At 40.1% G+C, this 19,248-nt stretch overlaps 3 protein-coding genes across 3 annotated transcripts; 2 read left to right on the top strand and 1 right to left on the bottom strand.

The window, feature by feature from the left end:
* Positions 1 to 1,118: 1,118 nt before the first annotated feature.
* On the top strand, positions 1,119 to 2,072 carry LOC308571745 (olfactory receptor 14C36-like; the record flags this gene model as incomplete). The annotated part of the gene is made up of 1 exon (XM_081167379.1): positions 1,119 to 2,072. The coding sequence occupies one exon, from the start codon at positions 1,119 to 1,121 to the stop codon at positions 2,070 to 2,072; it is 954 nt and encodes a 317-aa protein (XP_081023505.1).
* Positions 2,073 to 7,656: 5,584 nt separating this feature from the next.
* Positions 7,657 to 8,610, top strand: LOC308571744 (olfactory receptor 14A16-like; the record flags this gene model as incomplete). The annotated part of the gene is made up of 1 exon (XM_081167378.1): positions 7,657 to 8,610. The coding sequence occupies one exon, from the start codon at positions 7,657 to 7,659 to the stop codon at positions 8,608 to 8,610; it is 954 nt and encodes a 317-aa protein (XP_081023504.1).
* Positions 8,611 to 12,721: 4,111 nt separating this feature from the next.
* LOC308571743 (uncharacterized protein) lies at positions 12,722 to 18,298 on the bottom strand (the record flags this gene model as incomplete). The annotated part of the gene is made up of 3 exons (XM_081167377.1): positions 12,722 to 13,728; positions 16,277 to 16,290; positions 17,331 to 18,298. 3 exons carry the CDS (start codon positions 18,296 to 18,298, stop codon positions 12,722 to 12,724), a joined length of 1,989 nt encoding a protein of 662 aa, XP_081023503.1.
* Between the last annotated feature and the right edge of the window lie 950 nt (positions 18,299 to 19,248).

The raw sequence follows: 19,248 nt of genomic DNA, 5'->3' as shown, positions 1-19,248 counted from the left end.
TTGGGCAAGCCAATAGCTCTGATTTCAAGAACGTATTCCAGCCAAATAAAAAAATTAAAGGAGCATGCAAAGATGGGCTGGTGTGGGATTGTGACCATTGTTGGAAATATGGCCTGAGAGTGCTGAGGGGTAGATAAATTTGACCCCGGGCCTGAAGTTTTCCACACCTGTCATATAATTTCTGCATCAGAAAATCAGAAAGTATGCTTGATAAACAGCAGACATTGTATAATATCTGTGGAAAATTCAACCAAACAAATGAAGTTGAATGCTCAATGATATTAAGGGAACACCCCATGCATCATCTAATCTTGCCCAGGACTGAATCATAAGTTGCTTGATGTGAATGCCAGAAAGTAACATTGTTAACAATTCTTCGACTCCTTGTGATTGCCAACATACTGAGCTTTCTTTCAGCCTGTACAAAAATGCAAATATAACAAGTAGAATGTGGAGTCTTCTCTTAGAAGTCAGTCTGTGCTATATTAAAAAGATGGACACAGTTCTAATGCAAAAAGTTGGTCTGCAAGCCTCACTATGGAGCATAAAGCAATCTTCATTGTTCTGTGGATGCTAGCCTTAAATCATATACAACATGTAAGTGTTGTGGAATTCATTTGCCATTATCAATCTGTTATTACTTGCTTTGATTTAGAACTTTTTGGCAGGGGGTAAGCAACAAAGAAAACCAATTTCATAGTTGTGTAAAGGATTTCAGTCCTAGATGTGTTAATTTAAATAGCAACAGCCAACAATCCACAACCCACACAGGGTTATGTCATAGAGAAAACTGTTCTAGGAACATTTTTTTAAAGAAACACCCCACTCTGGTGCAAGCCCCTTACATACGCCAAAGCAGAACTTTGGATCATAGTCATTCTAGGTGCATCTCAACCCTCAAATACACATTTGATCCACATCTGCTGAGCTGTATGTAGGAGGCTCATGAGAATTAAACCTCCTGGGTATAATTAAAAGCGAGACGTCGTTAAAGCTCATTGCTATACATTCCACCCTTTACCACATTCAGTACAAAGAGAAAGATTTCCTGATACAACTGAAAGAGAAAGAAGCAGTGTGGTAGCTTCCTTTTCCTAGGCACCAAAGCCTGAGACACAATGATGAACCAGTCAAGAGTAAGTGCATTCCTTCTACATGGATTCCCTGATATTTGGGAGGTGCAGGTATTTCACATCAACCTTTTTGTCATAATATATTTGGTGGCCCTCACAGAAAATATTATGATCATCACAGTCATCATCTACAGTCTTCAGCTTCATACACCCATGTACTTCTTTCTGGCCAACCTGTCATTGCAAGACATTGGCTCCATATCGGTTACAGTTCCCAAGTCCATTGCAAATTCCTTGATGAAGACACAAACCATCTCTTACTCTGGATGTGTCTGTCAAGTATTCTTCCTTGTTTTCTTCATGTTGTCTCATTATCTTCTCCTTGTTGTTATGGCATATGACCGCTATGTTGCCATCTGCAATCCACTGCATTATGAGACTATCATGAACAAGAAAGCTTGCATTCAGATGGCAACCAGTGCATGGATTGGTGGACTTTTCTATGCAACAATGTACACCGGAACAACGTTCAGAGTTGAGTTCTGTTCTAATGTCATCAATCAGTTTTTCTGTGAAATCCCACAGCTACTGAAGATCTCCTGCTCTGACTCGGATATCACTGTGATTTGGGTTCTGACTTTTGGAGCTTGTTTAGCTTTCTTCTCCTTTGCTCTTATTGCTTTTTCTTATATTCAGATCTTCAGAGCTGTACTGAGAATCCCATCCAGTCACGGGAAGCAAAAAGTCTTCTCAACTTGTTTACCTCATCTTATTGTTATCTCCCTGTTCTTGGTAAGTGGTAACTTTGTCTATTTCAGACCAACCTCCAGCTCCCCATCAGCATTTGACCTCTTGGTTTCTTCATTCTATTGCATGGTGCCACCAGTAATGAACCCACTCATTTATAGCATAAGAAACAAGGAACTCAAAATGGCATTCTGGAAGTTTCTGACCAATATTTCCCACCAATTCTTAGACAAAAACCATTCTCCAATTTAGGTAACTGTTTCAATTGTCTAGATGGCTTGCATAAGTTTTGTCTAGTCCTATGTTGTTGTTGTTTTTACTCAGAAGTGGACATCACTGCATTGAATGGGAATTAATATCAGAAAAGTGTACCTTGGATTGTAGGGTTACATTGCATGTTTACTTCATCTATATAGATCTTTAGTCCAGGGGTGAATATCTGTGGCTTCCCGCAACATCCATTCTCCCTATGTCCTAGCCGTACATGCTGGAGCTGATAGTAATTGGGGTGTTGAAGATTCTTCAAGGTTGTTTTGTATAGCAATGCAATTTCCTATTGAAACCTGGAGGACCTAAAACCTATGTAACACTGATGATCGTACTGAATTCCCTAGTAAGAACATGTGGAAACCTTCCACCTTAATCTCTACCAAAGCTTCTGTTTATTAATATTTGAATTAATTTTTACTTCTTGGAGATATAAGCTTATAAAAACATAGTTTTATTCAACTGACCTTACCTATATACCTATTTCTTGCAGGTACCATAGATTTTCACTTGTTTTTAATCAATCATTTGTGTCTAGATGCTATAAAATTGCATATATGACAGGTAAGGTGGAAGATGGCTTTGATGCAGCCACAACTTCCCCTTTACAAAGGAATGGGAGCATGTGACTGGATGAAACCTGCCACAGTCTAAGTAAATCAAGAGATAGTGCAACCTGCAGTAATACCCCTAATGAAGATGGGAGGATTTTTTACTGGCATCCTTTAGATCCTCAGTTGTGGGGGCCAAATGCAGCTCTTCAGGCCTCTCTACTTGCCTTTTGAGACTGTCCATGGGCCACACATCCTCACCAACCAAATCCCCTCTCCAACCCTGTTTCACACCCTTTTTGAGTGTTTCCCCTGGCTGGAATGTGCCCTTGAGCTCTGATAATGTCTTTTTTTTTTGTCTGGATGGATGGGGGTATACAGAGGGGTATGAGAGTGTATAGAAACTAACCTACTTTACAGGGGTAAAATTCACATTCACTGTCATACCCAGTTTTGTCTCTGGCCCCATCCAGCAGTGGCATGTGACCCTTGAAGTTTGCCATTGATTTAATGTGGTGCTTGGCTGAAAAATGTTCCTCATCCCTGCTTTAGGCCCAAGCATCCTCATGTACTGGATGTGACAGATTGCCCCCCCCCCCCCCATTTGCCATATTGCTCCCAGTCTATCAGCATTTAGTTGGGAAGTGGAGTTGCACTGAAAATCCTCACCACTTACATCACATGTGCTGGATTGCACCTCCTGTCAACCACATGTAAATATGAACATTGTAGGGAGGAAACCTTCATATCTATAGCTCCCTCTCAGCTGATGTTTACAAGTGGATATAAGGGAGGAAAGTTAGTTGATATGTGCAATGTTTGGGTCTGGCTTAAGTGGAACCCCACATCCATATTTACAGAACGTTTGAGTGTTCTGACTGTATAGGACTCAGGTATGACAAGCAAACAGACCCTCACGCAGCATGCCAAACTTTAGATAGCTGAACTTTAGATATGCTGAACTTTAGATAGCAAGGGGAGAATAAGAATAAACATCTCAGCTGTTTATTTATATACATATTTATATATTGCTATTCATTCAAAATAACAGAGTGGTTCACAAAAATATGCATAAAATCATACAATAAAAACCACATAGAGATGTGAAAATCAGAAGTCAGCTATTATGGAATGATGTATCCTTCATTACCAGCATTAACCTGATGGAATAGAAAAGTTTCCAGCAGAAATTTAAAAGCTGAAACACAATGTGTCCGCTGTATCTATATTGGCACTGTCTTCCATTAAAGGCTCAGTTTCTTATTGAAAGGAGCACTTCAGCAATCTCTTGAAGAAAGGTTATGACAATATTTTGTTTTCTTGCTAATTATGCTGTTTGAAATGTGCAGTTTATATTTGATTCCTTTTAATAATGTTTTCTTTTGAAATGTTTAAGATAACGTTTACTATGCTATGTTTAATAGTCATTGTATTTGTTCAAAAACAAAAAGTTGTAAAAAAAGAAGCATTGCCTTTTAAATTCAGGGTCCTTTCACTGTGCAACCCCACCCCAGCACCTAACATTGGAAAAGAGGTTCTTTTTTCTGCTCCCACTGTGATGTAAATGTAGCTGAACTGAACAAATTTAACTTCCACTGATGAGAACAAAAGAAAGGTCTGGTGACTGGGTTCAGCCTTTTGTAGGCCAGATGTCAGGGACTGGGCAGAGGAGGAATGGTGGAGACTGCCTCCCCAGCCTGTCCCTTCTAGAGAAGAAGGAGACAGATCAGAATTACAAAAGGGGTTTGAGGGAAGTTATAGCTCAGAGGCAGATGAGGGGAAAAGTTGGGAAATAATGGGAAAGGAGGAGGAGGAAGAGACTATGGGAGAGACAGCTGATGGACTCAGTGTCTTTAGAAAGCATTCCAGACCCACGGCCTACCAGCAGACCTTGAAAGTAGGAGAGCAAAGAGCTCAAAGGCAAAAGGCGCTTTCCAGCACCCATAGTGATGACTTATGAGGAAATGGGAGAGACAGAGGGGATGGGGTTTCACTCGGAGCAATACCATTACTCCAAGAGGCTGCATTTCTAAGCCTCTCTCTGTGAATATTGAATAAAAAGCATTGGTAGAACTTTCCTTGTCTTATCCATTCCTGGCAACCTGCTGTGGGGGGTTGGATCCTCTGATGCCTGACACCACCTTGGGAATCATTCAACTGATAGAACTTTGAAGTAAATTAATGTAATCAACAGGTCATGTGATCTGAAATGCAAAAGTGTGAATGGAGCAGCTGAGGTGGTGGAATGTAAGAAAACTTTGTGACACAGGGTGAATTTGAATCTGCCAATCTAAATTTATCTGGAAGTTGTAACTACCAATTGTAAAGGTAGGTAAAGATAAAGGACCACTGGACAGTTAAGTCCAGTCGAATTCTACTATGGGGCTTATGGGGCTCATCTACACTTTCAGGTCAAGGGAGCTGGCATTTGTCTGTAGACAGCTTTTCTGGGACAGCTTTTCATGTGGCCACCATGACTAAAACACCATAATGAGTGCCAGATCACACAAAAATGTCTTTTACCTTCCTGCCACAGTGGTATCTATTTATCTACTCGTGCTGGTATGCTTTCAAACTGCTAGGTTGGCAGGAGCTGTGACAAAGCACTGGGTTCGCACGGTCCGTCGCACGGATTCAAACTGCTGACCTTATGATCAATAAGCCCAAAAGACTCAGTTATTTAGACCACAGTGCCACCCGCATCCCAAATATCAATGATTGGTTTCAGGTAGTTCCCAGGGATGGCCCAAGACATTTTGCTGCCTGGAGTGAGCCTAAACCTGTGGGTCCCATGTAACCAGATGAGGACACTGACCAATCGCCAGGTGATAAATGACTAAGCAAGTCTTGATCTCTGAGAAAAGATTATCAAAAGGATTGATTGCTAAAAAGAGTTGATGAACAGTGATGGAGAAAGTGTAGAAAAGAAGAGACAAAGTATACATATTCTTGGAAGCAGAGGGTTTAGATTCCCAATGTGCCTTGCTGTTCTGGCTGGTAGAAGAAGCCATAATATACTTCCATTTGGTTCCAACATCCCAGCCCTCGATATGCTGATACAAAGCTTGCTCTCTACATCCCGCAGTCTTTGCATGCCTTACTTTATGCCTTGCCATGCAAAGATATACATAAATAAAGAGATTACTAAACCAACAATACTTACAGAGCTAAATTCAGCGCAGTCTTTAGCATATGTGCAGCCAGGGCGCAAGGACCTGCCCAGCGCCCCCAAATTTAGTTTAGCCCCCAAATTAACTTTTATTATGCTTATGTCAGACACAATGTTTATGCCTTATCTCTTGTTTATAAAAGAAGGGAGGACAAATAAACAAACTTTATTTACAACACATTTATTATACTTAAGTGTACAACACCACCACACTTAAGCTTGTAAATATTGTTTAGGCACCTACTTAGGAGAAACATCAGTCGTGTCAAAGGTGCTGCTGACCCCGCTGCCGCTTAGCAGCACATATCAATGCAATATATAACATAATATTTTGATGTAAGAGTTAATTTTGTGTGCATGGTGCTGTTGAGAATGACAAGGGCTGCCACTGTGAATGACAAGCACCGTCATTGAGTCAAGTGCCACCATTGTGAATGACAAGGGCTGCCACTGGCATGGCACGTCTTTGGTAAATGAGCGCACAAAGTCGAAAGTCCTTTAGTGAAACAGCAGGTATACATTTCGGTAATACCTAGGTATATGTGTATTTTGTTTTTCTAACTTGATCAAAATTATTTATTATTTCATAACATGTAGATAGTTAAGAGCTTAGGTGGCTTCAGTGGCGGGCACCTAGCGCCCCCCTGAATTTGGCGCCCAGGTGTCCCGCACCCCTTGCACCCCTGAGTAAAGACGGCCCTGGCTAAATGGAAGAAGACTTTGAGGCTTTTGGATTAAGGCTGGTTGCTTGTTTCCATAACATCAACATCTTTGGCACATCCACAATAATCTCTCCAAAAGTCCCCAAAGGAGGTAGGCTTCCCTTAATAGGTGGATGAATCCCGATGCTAACTCATCCCTACCACATAGTGAATGGACTAGACCCCAATGAGACCTGAAGCCCATCTGGAATAAGATGGCCTCAAGTAAGCCTAGTTCATTCGAGGGCCTTATTCAAAAATACATTCAGCAGCCTGTCAGATATAAAGCCTCCTGGGTTGAGTAAGCAATAATACCCTCCTAAGGCTCAACAATATTCATGAATGAATGGGCCCAGTTTACTCAATTGTCCAGGAGGGCTAACTCTTAAGTCACACTGTGCCACAGGCTAGGTGAATCCAGTTCTGTCACCATGCCCAAAATACAGACTGGTCCTTGATCTTGTCCCCCCTCCCCCACAACTAGGAATACCACCCACAAACCCTACCAAAGACCTTTCCTACTCCTCAGCTCCATTCAAGGGTGGGGGTGTCAACATTCAATCATATAAACAGAGTCATCATCAAAACAATGCTTTCAAGTTATATAACAGCCATTGAATCACAGTCATTATGAGAAAAAATAAAAAAATCCTTCCAGTAGCACCTTAAAGACCAACTAAGTTAGTTCTTGGTATGAGCTTTCGTGTGCATGCACACTTCTTCAGATACCAAGAAGTGTGTATCTGAAGAAGTGTGCATGCACACGAAAGCTCATACCAAGAACTAACTTAGTTGGTCTTTAAGGTGCTATTGGAAGGAATTTTTTTATTTTGACTATGGCAGACCAACACGGCTACCTATCTGTAACTGGAGTCATTATGAGCACATGACTCCTAAAATGTGTCTGACTTAGTGCGGCTGAGCTGCACTTAACTCCTGAGAACTGAACCTTCTGGGTACAATTAAAAATGAGATATCAATAAAGTTCATTAGTACAATTTTTATTTCCATCACCACTGCCAGAAAGGGAAGGATATTTTGTCCAAAGAGAACCACTCCATTTCACAAATAGATACAATCAAATGGAAAAAAAAAGTCGTGTGGCATCTTTCTTTGCACAGGTAACAAATAGAACTCTGAACAATACAATGTTGAACCAGTCAAGAGTGAATGGATTCCTTCTGCTCGGATTCTCTGAGATGCAGGAGCTGCAGATATTCCACATTATTTTTTTTGTCACAGTGTATTTGGTGGCCTTCATAGAAAACCTTCTCATCATCACAGTCATCATTTATAGCCATCAGCTTCATACACCCATGTACTTTTTTCTGGCTAATCTGTCATTACAAGACTTTGGTTCCATATCTGTTACAGTTCCCAAGTCCATTGCAAATTCCTTGATGAAAAACCAAGCCATCTCTTACTCTGGCTGTGTTTGCCAAGTATTCTTCCTTGTTTTCTTCATGGTCTCCCATTTCATCACTCTTGGTGTCATGGCATATGATCGCTATATTGCCATCTGCAATCCACTGCATTATGAGACTATCATGAACAAGAAAGCTTGCATTCAGATGGCAACCAGTGCATGGATCGGTGGACTTTTCTATTCAGCAATGCACACTGGAACAATGTTCACTGTGGAATTCTGTTCTAATGTCATCAATCAGTTTTTCTGTGAAATCCCACAGCTACTGAAGATCTCTTGCTTTGACTCATATATCAATGAAGTCCGTGTTCTGATTCTGGGGTCTTGTTTTGGCTTTGTTTACTTTTTTCTAATTGTTTTTTCTTATGTTCAGATCTTCAGAGCTGTTCTGAGAATCCCATCCAGTCAAGGGAAGCAAAAAGTCTTTTCAACTTGCTTGCCTCATTTTATTGTTATCTCCCTGTTTATGGTAAGTGGCATGTTTGTCTACCTAAAGCCAACATCTGGGTCCCCATCAGCATTTGACCTCTTGGTTTCTATGTTCTACTGCATGGTGCCACCAATAATGAACCCGGTCATCTATAGCATAAGAAACAGGGAGCTCAAAATTGCATTCTGGAAGCTGCTTGTCAATATTTCTCCCCAGTTCTTAGGCAAAACCCACTCTTCATTTTAGCAAACAGTTGCAGTTGCCTAGATGGCTTGAATAAGATTTGTCCTATCGTACATCAGTTTACTCAGAAGCAGGTATCATTGGATTGAATGGGAATTAATCCCAGGAAAGTGTACTATGGATTGTAGCCTTATATTGCATGTTGAATTCATCTATATAAGGCTTTATACCAGCAATGACTAATCTGTAGCTCTGCAGATGTTGTTGAAGTACCACCTCTGCCTCTATAGCTACACCAGGACACTACTTCTGGTTTTGCGGAGTTCATAAACTAAATTGTTCTTAAACAGGACTGTTCTTAAACCGAGGTACCACTCTCTCTCTCTCTCTCTCTCTCTCTCTCTCTCTCTCTGTGTGTGTGTGTGTGTATTGTGTGTAATATTAAAATCAATGAGACACAGTGGCAGATTATTGTGGATAGGACTACAATTTCCAGTTGAAATCAAGACAACCTAAAACTGATATAACACAAATGCTAGTATTGAATTACAAATAATAACATGTTTACATTTTTCTCTTTAAAAGATTATATTCATTTTATTTGAATTAATTATAATCCTTTGGAAATGTAAATTGATAGATAAAATGTAATTTATTTCAGGTTACCTGTACACTTGTACACTTTTACTGTATGTGCTGTGAATTTTGGCTTATTCACTTGTTTTTAATTCACAATTTGTGAGTATCATTATATAGATGCTATTTTCCCCCATCACAAAACCATATACATATAGAAAGCAGGATGCAGAATGATCCTTTTGTAGCCATTACTCCTGCTTTCCAATGGCCCCACATCCCAGCACTGTTCTTCCCATGCAGTTTATATTTAGAATTGGAAATAGAGCCATAGGTAGAAACTGGATAAACAAATGGTCATTGGTGAAGAACAGGTGCACAATAATCAAACATGGTTTCTATTGTGCCTTCATCCTAGGAAAAGTGGGATTAAATGTTTTATGGGAGAGCATGACTAGAATAAGCTTGCCACAGTCTAAGTAAACTGAGAGATATAACAGAACAACCCACATTAATGCCCCTAATGAAGATGAGAGGAATTTATACTGATATCCTTTAGATACCCAGTTGTGGAGGCCAACACAGACCTTTACTTGGCTCTTGAAACTCTCCACTGGCTGCACATCATCACCAGCCAAACTCCCTCCCCAACCCTGCCTCACACATTCTTTGAATGTTTTCACTGGCTGGAATGAGTCCTTGAGCTCTGATAATGCCTTTTTTTGTAGCTGGAGCTTACAGAGTGTTGTGTAAGAGTGTAGAAACTAGCCTATTATGCAGAGGTAAAATTCACAGTCATTGCTACACCCAGTTTTGCTCTAGACGTGCTACCATAGCTGTCAACTTTTCCCTTTTCTTGTGAGTAATCCTATTCGGAATAAGGGAATTTCCCTTAAAAAAAGGAAAACATTGACAGCTATGCATGCTACATGGCCCCTGAAGGTTTCCAGAGATGCAATATGGTGCTTGGCTGAAAACACCACCCCTGCTTTAGACCTAAGCATTATTCTGGCTTTAATATTACACATTTGGAAGCAATAGAATGTATAAAAGTGGGACATTTGGAAACTACTGTAAAGCAGATTATCTTAATCAGCCTCTGATTTAAAAGAAACACACACAAACAAATAATTTCTTATGGCTTGCGTTTTGGTTCACTTGGCAGGGGGTTGGACTCAATGGCCCTTGTGGTCTCTTCCAACTCTATGATTCTATGATTCTATGATTCTATTCTATGATTCTAAAATCGAAAGGATCCTGTTTTCACACCTTTCCATTGCTTCTGCATTACATAAAGATACAAATGATTATCCAAACTCAGTGTTTTAGATACAAAAGGGGTGAGAGCAAAATATACCGCTGAGCTAGCAGGAGATGTAGACTCTGAATGGTCCTTGATGCCCCGGCTGGCAGAAGAGAGCCTAATATACTTCCATTTCTTTCCACAGTCTTAGCACTCAGTATACTGATACAAACAGTGTTTTCCTCTTTAATGAAAAACATTCTGCCATCTTTGTGTGCCCTACTTTATGTATAGCCATGGATGGACAGACATAAAGAAAGATAAAGTCAATTAAAATACTAAACCAAAAATGCTGCTGCTGCTGAAAGGAAGTACAATATGGCCTCTGGTGTCAGCCAGAGTACAAAAGACCACTGGGAACTGGGCCCTGAAGTTACAGACAGACAGGATTTCTAATTATGTGAAGTATGCCATCATGGACTGGCTAGATACAGAACAGTGGTGTGAGGCACCAGCTGAAGAACCAACAAAGGAACCCCCAGGGGAAGAAGGTTCAGAGTCAGGGGGTTGGTGGTGGGATGATGATGCACGCTCAGAGGAAGAAGAAGGAGCAGACTGGGAGAAGGATGTGTCAGAAGCTGAAGAGGCAACAGGGTTTACTGAGCAGGAAGAGGCTGTGACAGAGAGCCACATAGCTCAGTTGGTAGAACTTGAGACACTTAATCACAGGATCATGGGTTCAAACCCCATGTTGGGTGAAAGATTCCTGCATTGCAGGGACTTACACAGGATGACTGTTGTGGTCCCTTCCAACTAGTCTATGATACTATAATTCTACCCAGGTCATCACTATAAGAATATAAAAAAACCTTGGTACTTTTTCAATAGATAATACATTTTCAAATGTCATTGCTTCGCCATTTTAGACATGAAGGGAAAAGGTTAACTTCATGTTTTGTACTTCTGTTCGTAACAGTAGTCAGCTCCAGGCTCATTGTAGGCAGGTAAATGAGAACTGTTTGAATAAAAAATAAATCAGTTTTTTAAAATTATTTATTTGCATTTTTTCTGTCTATTTGCATTAGTCAAACTTAAGAGGTGAAGCAACAAAATTACATAGAGTTCTGTTATACGTCTCCCCACCCAGCCTGACTAATTAGGGCTTATGATTCACATTATTTTGGCCATTTGAACATTATTTCCATTCTTAAAGTTATTTTTTGTTGAGCATACTTTCTCATTGTTTCTGGTGAAAATAACTAGATACTTTTCTTACCTTATTTATTTAAACTATTTAAATTATTTAAAATTAAATGAAAAATAAGCAAAGCACTCTGGAACAATCTGCAAGGATCACAGGGCAGTTGCTGCATAACATGCACTAAAAGGTCTCCACCTTTTTAAGTCACCTATATAAGTTATGAAACATTTGTCCTCTGTCTAATCAGAAATTTGGTGGGTGCATTCCTTTCTAAAGAATGCCTGAAAAAGTCATGCTATCTGAATACAAAACGCTGAAGTTACAGACAGCAGACTGGCAATGTCTCTTGATGAAAAGGCTGCAGGATGGGATATGAATTGGGCAAATGAAAACAAAATAACTAATTCCAAATAAGTTATTTAAGACAATGAAAACAAAACAAAATACAAAATTATACAAGACACAAAAGAGATTATGGAAAGAAGAGGAATGAAAGCATCAGAGGTTGATGTACAGAAGCAGTTTGAACTAACCTTTGCCATGCTGCACATCCTTAGAGGGAGGGTGTTTAGAGTTCCAATGGTCCTTAGTGCTCTGACTAGTAGCAGAGACTTAATATGACTCCATTTGATTCCACAGTCCAAGCCCTCAATATGTCAAAACAATATTTTTTCTCCTCTTTAATGAAAAACACTGTCCCAACTCAGTGAAAGGACATCACAGCAAGAGGAAGACAAGCCTAACCCCATTCACTAGCCAGAGGAACAGCAGCTTCAAGAAGCTTGCTTCTATGCTCACTGTCAGAAAGAATACTCAGTTCAAATTGCCATTTCCATGTTCTGGCTCAACAGAGGATGAGGGAGATATGTCCTATTCCCATCCATCTGGCAGGGGATTAAGGTCTGCTGGGTTGAGTGGGTGTTCAGCCAGTTGTAGGCTGCCTTGAAATTATTTCCCACAGTTCAGTTGAAGAGGAACTGCACAGTAAATATATTAATGTAAGATCAATTCAACAGGCTACGTGATCAGAGAAGTGAAGTGTGAACAGTACAACTGAGCTAGGGAAATTCAAGAAGATATTGTGACACAGGGGGAATTTTGAATCTACATGTCTAACAAGGACAGTGTGTTTCAGGAGCTCCCTATGATTCTACTCACAGAGAGAGATTTCCTGTTTTCAGAATAAGCCTGGAAAAGATATTCATAGAAGAGGTCTTCAAACCCAACAGCTTTGATAAAGAATTTTTAATCTCCTTATTTCGCATGCTGTAGATTATTGGATTGAACATGGGTGGTATAATGGTATACATCACAGTTAAGGCAATGTCCAGAAATGATGGGGTTTTAGAAGGAGGCCTGAAGTAAGCAAAACATCCTGTGAAACAAAATATGGAGAAGACCACAAGGTGGGGAATGCAAGTGGAGAAGGCCTTTTTCCTTCCCTGAATAGAAGGAATTTTCAGAACGGCCATGAAGATATGTATATAAGTGATGACAATGAAGGCAAAGCAGCCAGCCAGCAGGATTATACTCACTACCAAAACTCCATTTTCTATTAGGTATAAATTAGAACATGCAATTGTTAGTAACGATGGGACCTCACAGAAAAACTGGTTGACAATATTTGAGCAGAATGGAGTTGCAAAAGTTGCACTAGTGTGAATGACTGCATAGAGAAGGCCAGCAACCCACACACCAGCAATCATTTGAGTGCAGAATGTCCTATTCATCACCATTTCATATTGTAATGGATTGCAAATGGCGACATATCGATCATATGCCATGACTGTAAGGAGAGCAATATCAGATGATAGAAAGAATAGAAGTGAGAGGACTTGAGCAGCACATCCCGCAGAAGAAATGTGTCTGTTATTCATGAGAGAATTGGCCATGGAATTAGGAATAGTGACTGAAACAGTACCTAGGTCCTGGATGGCCAAGTTCATCAGAAAGAAATACATGGGAGTGTGAAGTTTCTGGTCAAAGGTGACTGCAGATATTATGAGAAGATTCCCTAATACAATTGCCAGGTACAATACCAGGAACAGAGAGAAGTGTAGAATCTGCAGTTCCCGTATTGATGAGAACTCAAGGAGTAGAAAGTCAGAGACAGAAGATTTGTTGTCTTTTTTGGCATTCATGACTAAAATGCTTGCTGAATCTGAAAAAAGAGATAAACATTAGATTAAATCATCTTTTGAAAACAAATATTGACTCTCTATAGATAATACATCATTCTCTTAAAATAAACTACTATTGTAGTAGATGGTGCTGCTCGTTACAACCAGTTTTGTCATAGCACATCATTCAAACCAGGATTAGTAGTTAAGCTCTCTCCTCCAGGGGAGCCCTGCCAGCCAAAATGGCACTTGGAGGGTGAAAACCAGGTGCCCCTCTTCCAAGGCTTGGAGAGGGGCACAGAGATGCCTGTTTCACCCCCCCCTCAAAAAATCATGCCTGGGGCCATGGCCCCTCTGGCAACACCCATATTATGCCCTTGACACCATTGTCCGGGCACAGTGTACATTGAGTTTAAAAATATACAATAAAGATAAAAACAGTTAAAACTTGTTGCAAGAATTGGGCCCAGAATACTGAATACATGCCTCCTGCTGAATATAAGCCATGTGTTTGAACCATGTAGAACCCCTAAGAGCTTTCCTTCAAAGACCCCACTGATAAAACCAGAATATTTGGAATCAGGCTATCCTCAGCCCAAGTTGTGGTCGTCATTGGAAATTAAAACCCGAACATTGAATTGGACCCTGTATCATTCCGGTGGCTAGTCATCGCCCTATGTTTACGAGTTAGTTACTTCAGTTTTGATACTGAATTACAGGATCAAAATATGCTTTGTAAATATGGAGGTATTAGTGAGAGGCATCTGCGCTCTGCATATTGTGATATTATCACTGCAGTAGTCATTGTATCACCACCCTGTTCACTGTTTTATTGTTGTTGTCCCCCCCTACCCAGGCAGGCAGGCAGCACTGTGTGCCTTTGCTTGACTCCAGTGTGGGGCAAATTGCACTGGCAGTGTCAGTAACAAGGGCTGGGCTGCCCACTTGCTCATGCAATGCTGCTGCATGGTGACATGAATGTACAAATGTGCATGGAGAGATGCTCACAGCTCCTCTCCTCATGCCCAGATCATTTTGCTGCCACACTGTACTAAGCTAAGACAAAGTGCTTAAGCTTTTTCCTCACTCACTAGGAGCTGAAATCAAGGCTTGCTCCTGGTTACAGCTCGTGCTTAGTGAGGACAAAGCTTAACCATTAGTCCTGGTTTGAATGATGTGCTATGACAAAACTGGCTGTATCTTAAGATGGCAGTAAAAAGAACCACACAGGAGCAAAGCGACTATAATCTTCTTTCCAGGAGGTTGCACATTTGTGAAGTCTCACTAAGATAAGATTTGGCTTAGCGTGTCATGGAAACCAGGTCATTCATTGGGTATTCTACATGCATTCTATATAGTTTTCAAGAGAGACCACAAAGCAAGCAGGATTTCACATTCTGCACAATACACTATAGTAATATTGCTGCACATTTGTGCATTCTCACTGTTATAAGCAAAAAGCAGAGACTCAGTTTTGAGGTGATCATGCAGGGAATCCATGCTTAAGACACAATAAAAAAGTAATTGGTTTGTGCTCTGCCTGCCAAACCAGCAGGAAATAGATAAGCTTCAGTACTTAGAAAGGGGAGTAAAGGGCTTGTAGTTAGATGAGTAGTCTTTTATCTATCTCTCTGACCTTGAAGAATAGAATTGTGGATTGGTGAGAAATTCCCCATTAAGGGCTGCTGTCATGGATCTGGAGCCTCTGACCAGACAGGCACCTTGTGAATGGAGCTTTGAAGCCAAATGAATGGTGTTTTGGTAATGTGCAGCGAAGACACTTTGTCCTTGCCTCATGGTGAGGCAAGGCTCAGGTGTGTGTGTGTATGTGTGTGTGTGTCAGCCTCTCCCATCCAATTTCCCTGTAACGGTCTGTTCGATTGATCAATCCTGGTGTTTGTGTGGCCTCATTCCTCAATGTTGTTGAATAAAGGGACTTAGGGAGCGCTAGGTGGATATTTTCCTCACAACATCACTAAGCTAAGGTTTGGCTTAGTGTGTCATACAAACCACAGGCCATTTTGTAAGCTAAGTGCAGTCTATATAAGCTTTATGAGGCACCATCTACCAAGCAGAATGTCCTGTTCTCCACAATACACTATAGTAGTATTTTCTTCATTCAGCTTTTAAAACAACTACCCAGGCAATTACTAAAATTAAAAATATGTAAATAACTTACTCTTTTTTTAAACAGAAAGTAAATTTCCAGATGAAATTTATTTACCACTTCAGGGTCCTTTGTATTCTTCCAGCCATTCATAAAACTTGTTCCTTTTTTCTTCTTTTTTTAAGTTCACCTCTCTTTTTGAGGTGGAAATAAGTTCACCTCTTCTTTCTGAGACGGTGGAAATATTTGTGTACTCTTGCAGAATGATGCTTTTACTATGTAGTGGGAAATTATTCTTATAATATTTATATTCCTGGGAGTATGGTCTCGGAACCCCAACATAAACAATCGTGTTCTTGGAAGCTTGGACTCAGGAGCTCAACACAAAACAACAGTAGCATTTCTTGAGACTTGGTCCCAGGAGTCTGACACAGATGATCAATTGAGGTTCCTAAATAAATGTTAATTTTCTGGCCCTTTACTTCTGATAATAGCTCTGTATAGTTAAAGGAGAATAATTAAAAAAAGAAGAAGCCAACACGATCACTAAGTTCTTCTCAACCACTGCTTCAAATGCATTTAATTCATTAAAAGGTTTAAAAGCTAAGCGTGATATCATTCATATAAATGAATGGCATGTGGTTGAGGTTAGTGGCCTTTCCTGACAAATCCACTAAATCTAATGGCACACCTAGGCATATCATGCAATCAGACAATCAAAATTGTGAATGGTACATCTAAGCTGGAGGAATGCAAGATGCCCATGTAACACAGGATATATTTTGAATCCGCATATCTAAATTTATCTGGAAGTTGTAACTGGGCACAACATCTCAGTAGTTCCCTATGATTATAGTGTTACTGTGGTTGTGTGCCACCCCCAATCTCTGGCTGTGCAGTAACAATACTCCAGAGGGTTCTAGACACTCACCCAGAGTCTGTATTCCTTTGCAGAAAATGAGGCACAATTGAGTCTTTAATGTCTTTATGATATATGGTTTATTTTATACATATATACAACCTTTAGCCTTCAATGGAGTGGCACACAGCAGCAGCACCCCATAACATGCAAGCTTAATCTATGGCAGCATCACCAGAATCCATGTCTTCTGCAGCCTATCTTGTAAGGCACATTCAAGATGTTCTCCTTTCCACTTCTTCCTTACAGTTCACCTAAGTTCTGGTCTCATTTTGTAACACAGGAGAAGGTCTCTCCTTTGGCATCCTAGAGTTTATTACCTCAAAAATGTCTAGCATTTCACACTTATTCACACTTTGCCCTTTGATGCTTTGAACTGCTAAAGAATAATGCCCTCCAGGTGTTCACCTCACACAAAAATTAGTCTACTACATAACCCATGAAGTGTGCCCACTTAACCAGCTTTACATATGTTTAATACGGAGGCTTACCAGAGAGTCCACTATACTTCTTCCTAATACACTAGGAACTGGCCATTTTCAGGTTATAAATCCTATTATTTACTGAACCTAAACATTGGTATCACAGATCTAAAACAATACTTAGAGAGATTTCACCTTTTCAGAATAAGCCATAAAGAGATATTAACAGAAGCTTGCCTGAAACCAAGTAATTTTGATAATGCATTTTTAATCTCTGTATTTCTCATACTGTAGATTATTGGATTGAACATGGGTGGAACAAAAGTATACATCAAAGTTAATGCAAAGTCCAGATCAGATGGAGTTTTAGATGGAGGCCTAAGGTAAGCAAAACATCCTGTGAAACAAAATACGAAGAAGACAACAAGGTGGGGTATGCAAGTGGAGAAGGCCTTTTTCCTTCCCTGAACAGAAGGAATTTTCAGGACAACAGTGAAGATGTGTACATAAGTGACAACAATGAAGACAAAGCAGCCAGTCACCATGATTACACTCACCACCAAAACTCCAATTTCTGTTAGGTATAAGTTTGAGCAAGCAAGTGTAAGTAAATGTGGGATCTCACAGAAGAACTGATTGACAATGTTTGAACAGAAAGGTGTAGCAAAGGTTGCACTAGTGTGCATGACTGCATTAAGAAATCCAGTGACCCACACACCAGCAACCATTTGTATACAGGCTGCCCTGTTTATCACCATTTCATATTGGAATGGATTGCAAATGGCAACATAGCGATCATATGCCATGACTGTAAGCAGGGCGGTATCAGATGATAAAAAGAAAACAAATAAAAGAACTTGAGCAATGCATCCAGTATAAGAAATGTGTCTGGTGTTCATGAGAGAATTGGCTATGGATTTGGGGATAGTGACTGAAACAGCAATTAGGTCCTGTATGGCCAAGTTCATCAGAAAGAAGTACATGGGAGTGTGAAGGTGATGGTCAAAGGCTACTGCAGAGATAATGAGAAGATTCCCGAATACAGTTGCCAGGTACAATACCAAGAAGAGGAAGAAGTGTAGAATCTGCATTTCTCGGATTGCTGAGAACTCCAGGAGTAGAAATTCAGAAACAGAGGATTCATTACCTATTCTTGCATTCATTACTATATTTCTTGCTGCCTCTGGAAAAACAAAAACACGACAACAGGAAGTTCAACATCAGTTGTTGTTATTGAGCTTCATTGGCATAAACATTTAAAAACTGGTTTAAATCCTCTTCTGATAACAAATATTTAATACTTTGGAAGAGCTTTTGTGAGATATAGAAGGTAAGAGAAGGAAGTAGACAAAAAATGTAATAACAAATCTTCATCAAAGCAGGAGTTAGCTTTTAATTCTTTATAGCTGATACACCATTATTTTAAAATAAGATACTGTTATTTTAAAACTGGATGATGGTGCTGCTCTCAATCTCTGGAAAATGAACAATGCCATTGCTGGAGATGTAGCATGGGAGTCCTACCACAATCCTTCCCATACTTTCTTAGGGTTGCCATATTTCAAAAAGTAAAAACCAGAATGCCACCAAAATTGTTGAGCCAAAAAAACCGTGATTTTTCAATTGACTTATCTAAGATCCAGGACAAAGTGCCGCCTTTCGGAATTCTCCACCCCTCCAGATGTCAATTCCGCCTTTGAAATCCAGGTTATGTCCGGACATATGGCAGCCCTATACTCAGAGGGCAGATGCCTCTTGCTATTATGTACATATTTACAAAACGTATCTTGAGAGCAAGATTCAGTATCAAAACTGATCTTGATAGTTGCTTCAGTTTTGATACTGAATTACAGCAACACTTAACTCTAGGAAGATGATTCAAGCTTTTTGTATTAATTCCCTATGCCTGTCACAACTTGGGTGCTTAACAGCTTGATTCCTAATATCCCTGTTTGATCAGTGAGGCCTTTGACTGAGTAACTGGAAGTGGTTCCACATGACTCAGACACATAGCTGATACTCACCAGCAGACATGCATTCAGTATTCTGGGCTCAATGCTTTGCAACTCCTTCCTAGTCTAGATCACAGAATTTTCAATTGTTTAATCTTGGT

This window comes from Podarcis bocagei, assembly GCF_964188305.1.
Source record: "Podarcis bocagei genome assembly, chromosome: 13".
Lineage (NCBI taxonomy): Eukaryota > Metazoa > Chordata > Lepidosauria > Squamata > Lacertidae > Podarcis > Podarcis bocagei.
The sequence above is the reverse complement of the archived record's forward strand: the minus strand, read 5'-3'. Positions and strand labels throughout refer to the sequence as shown.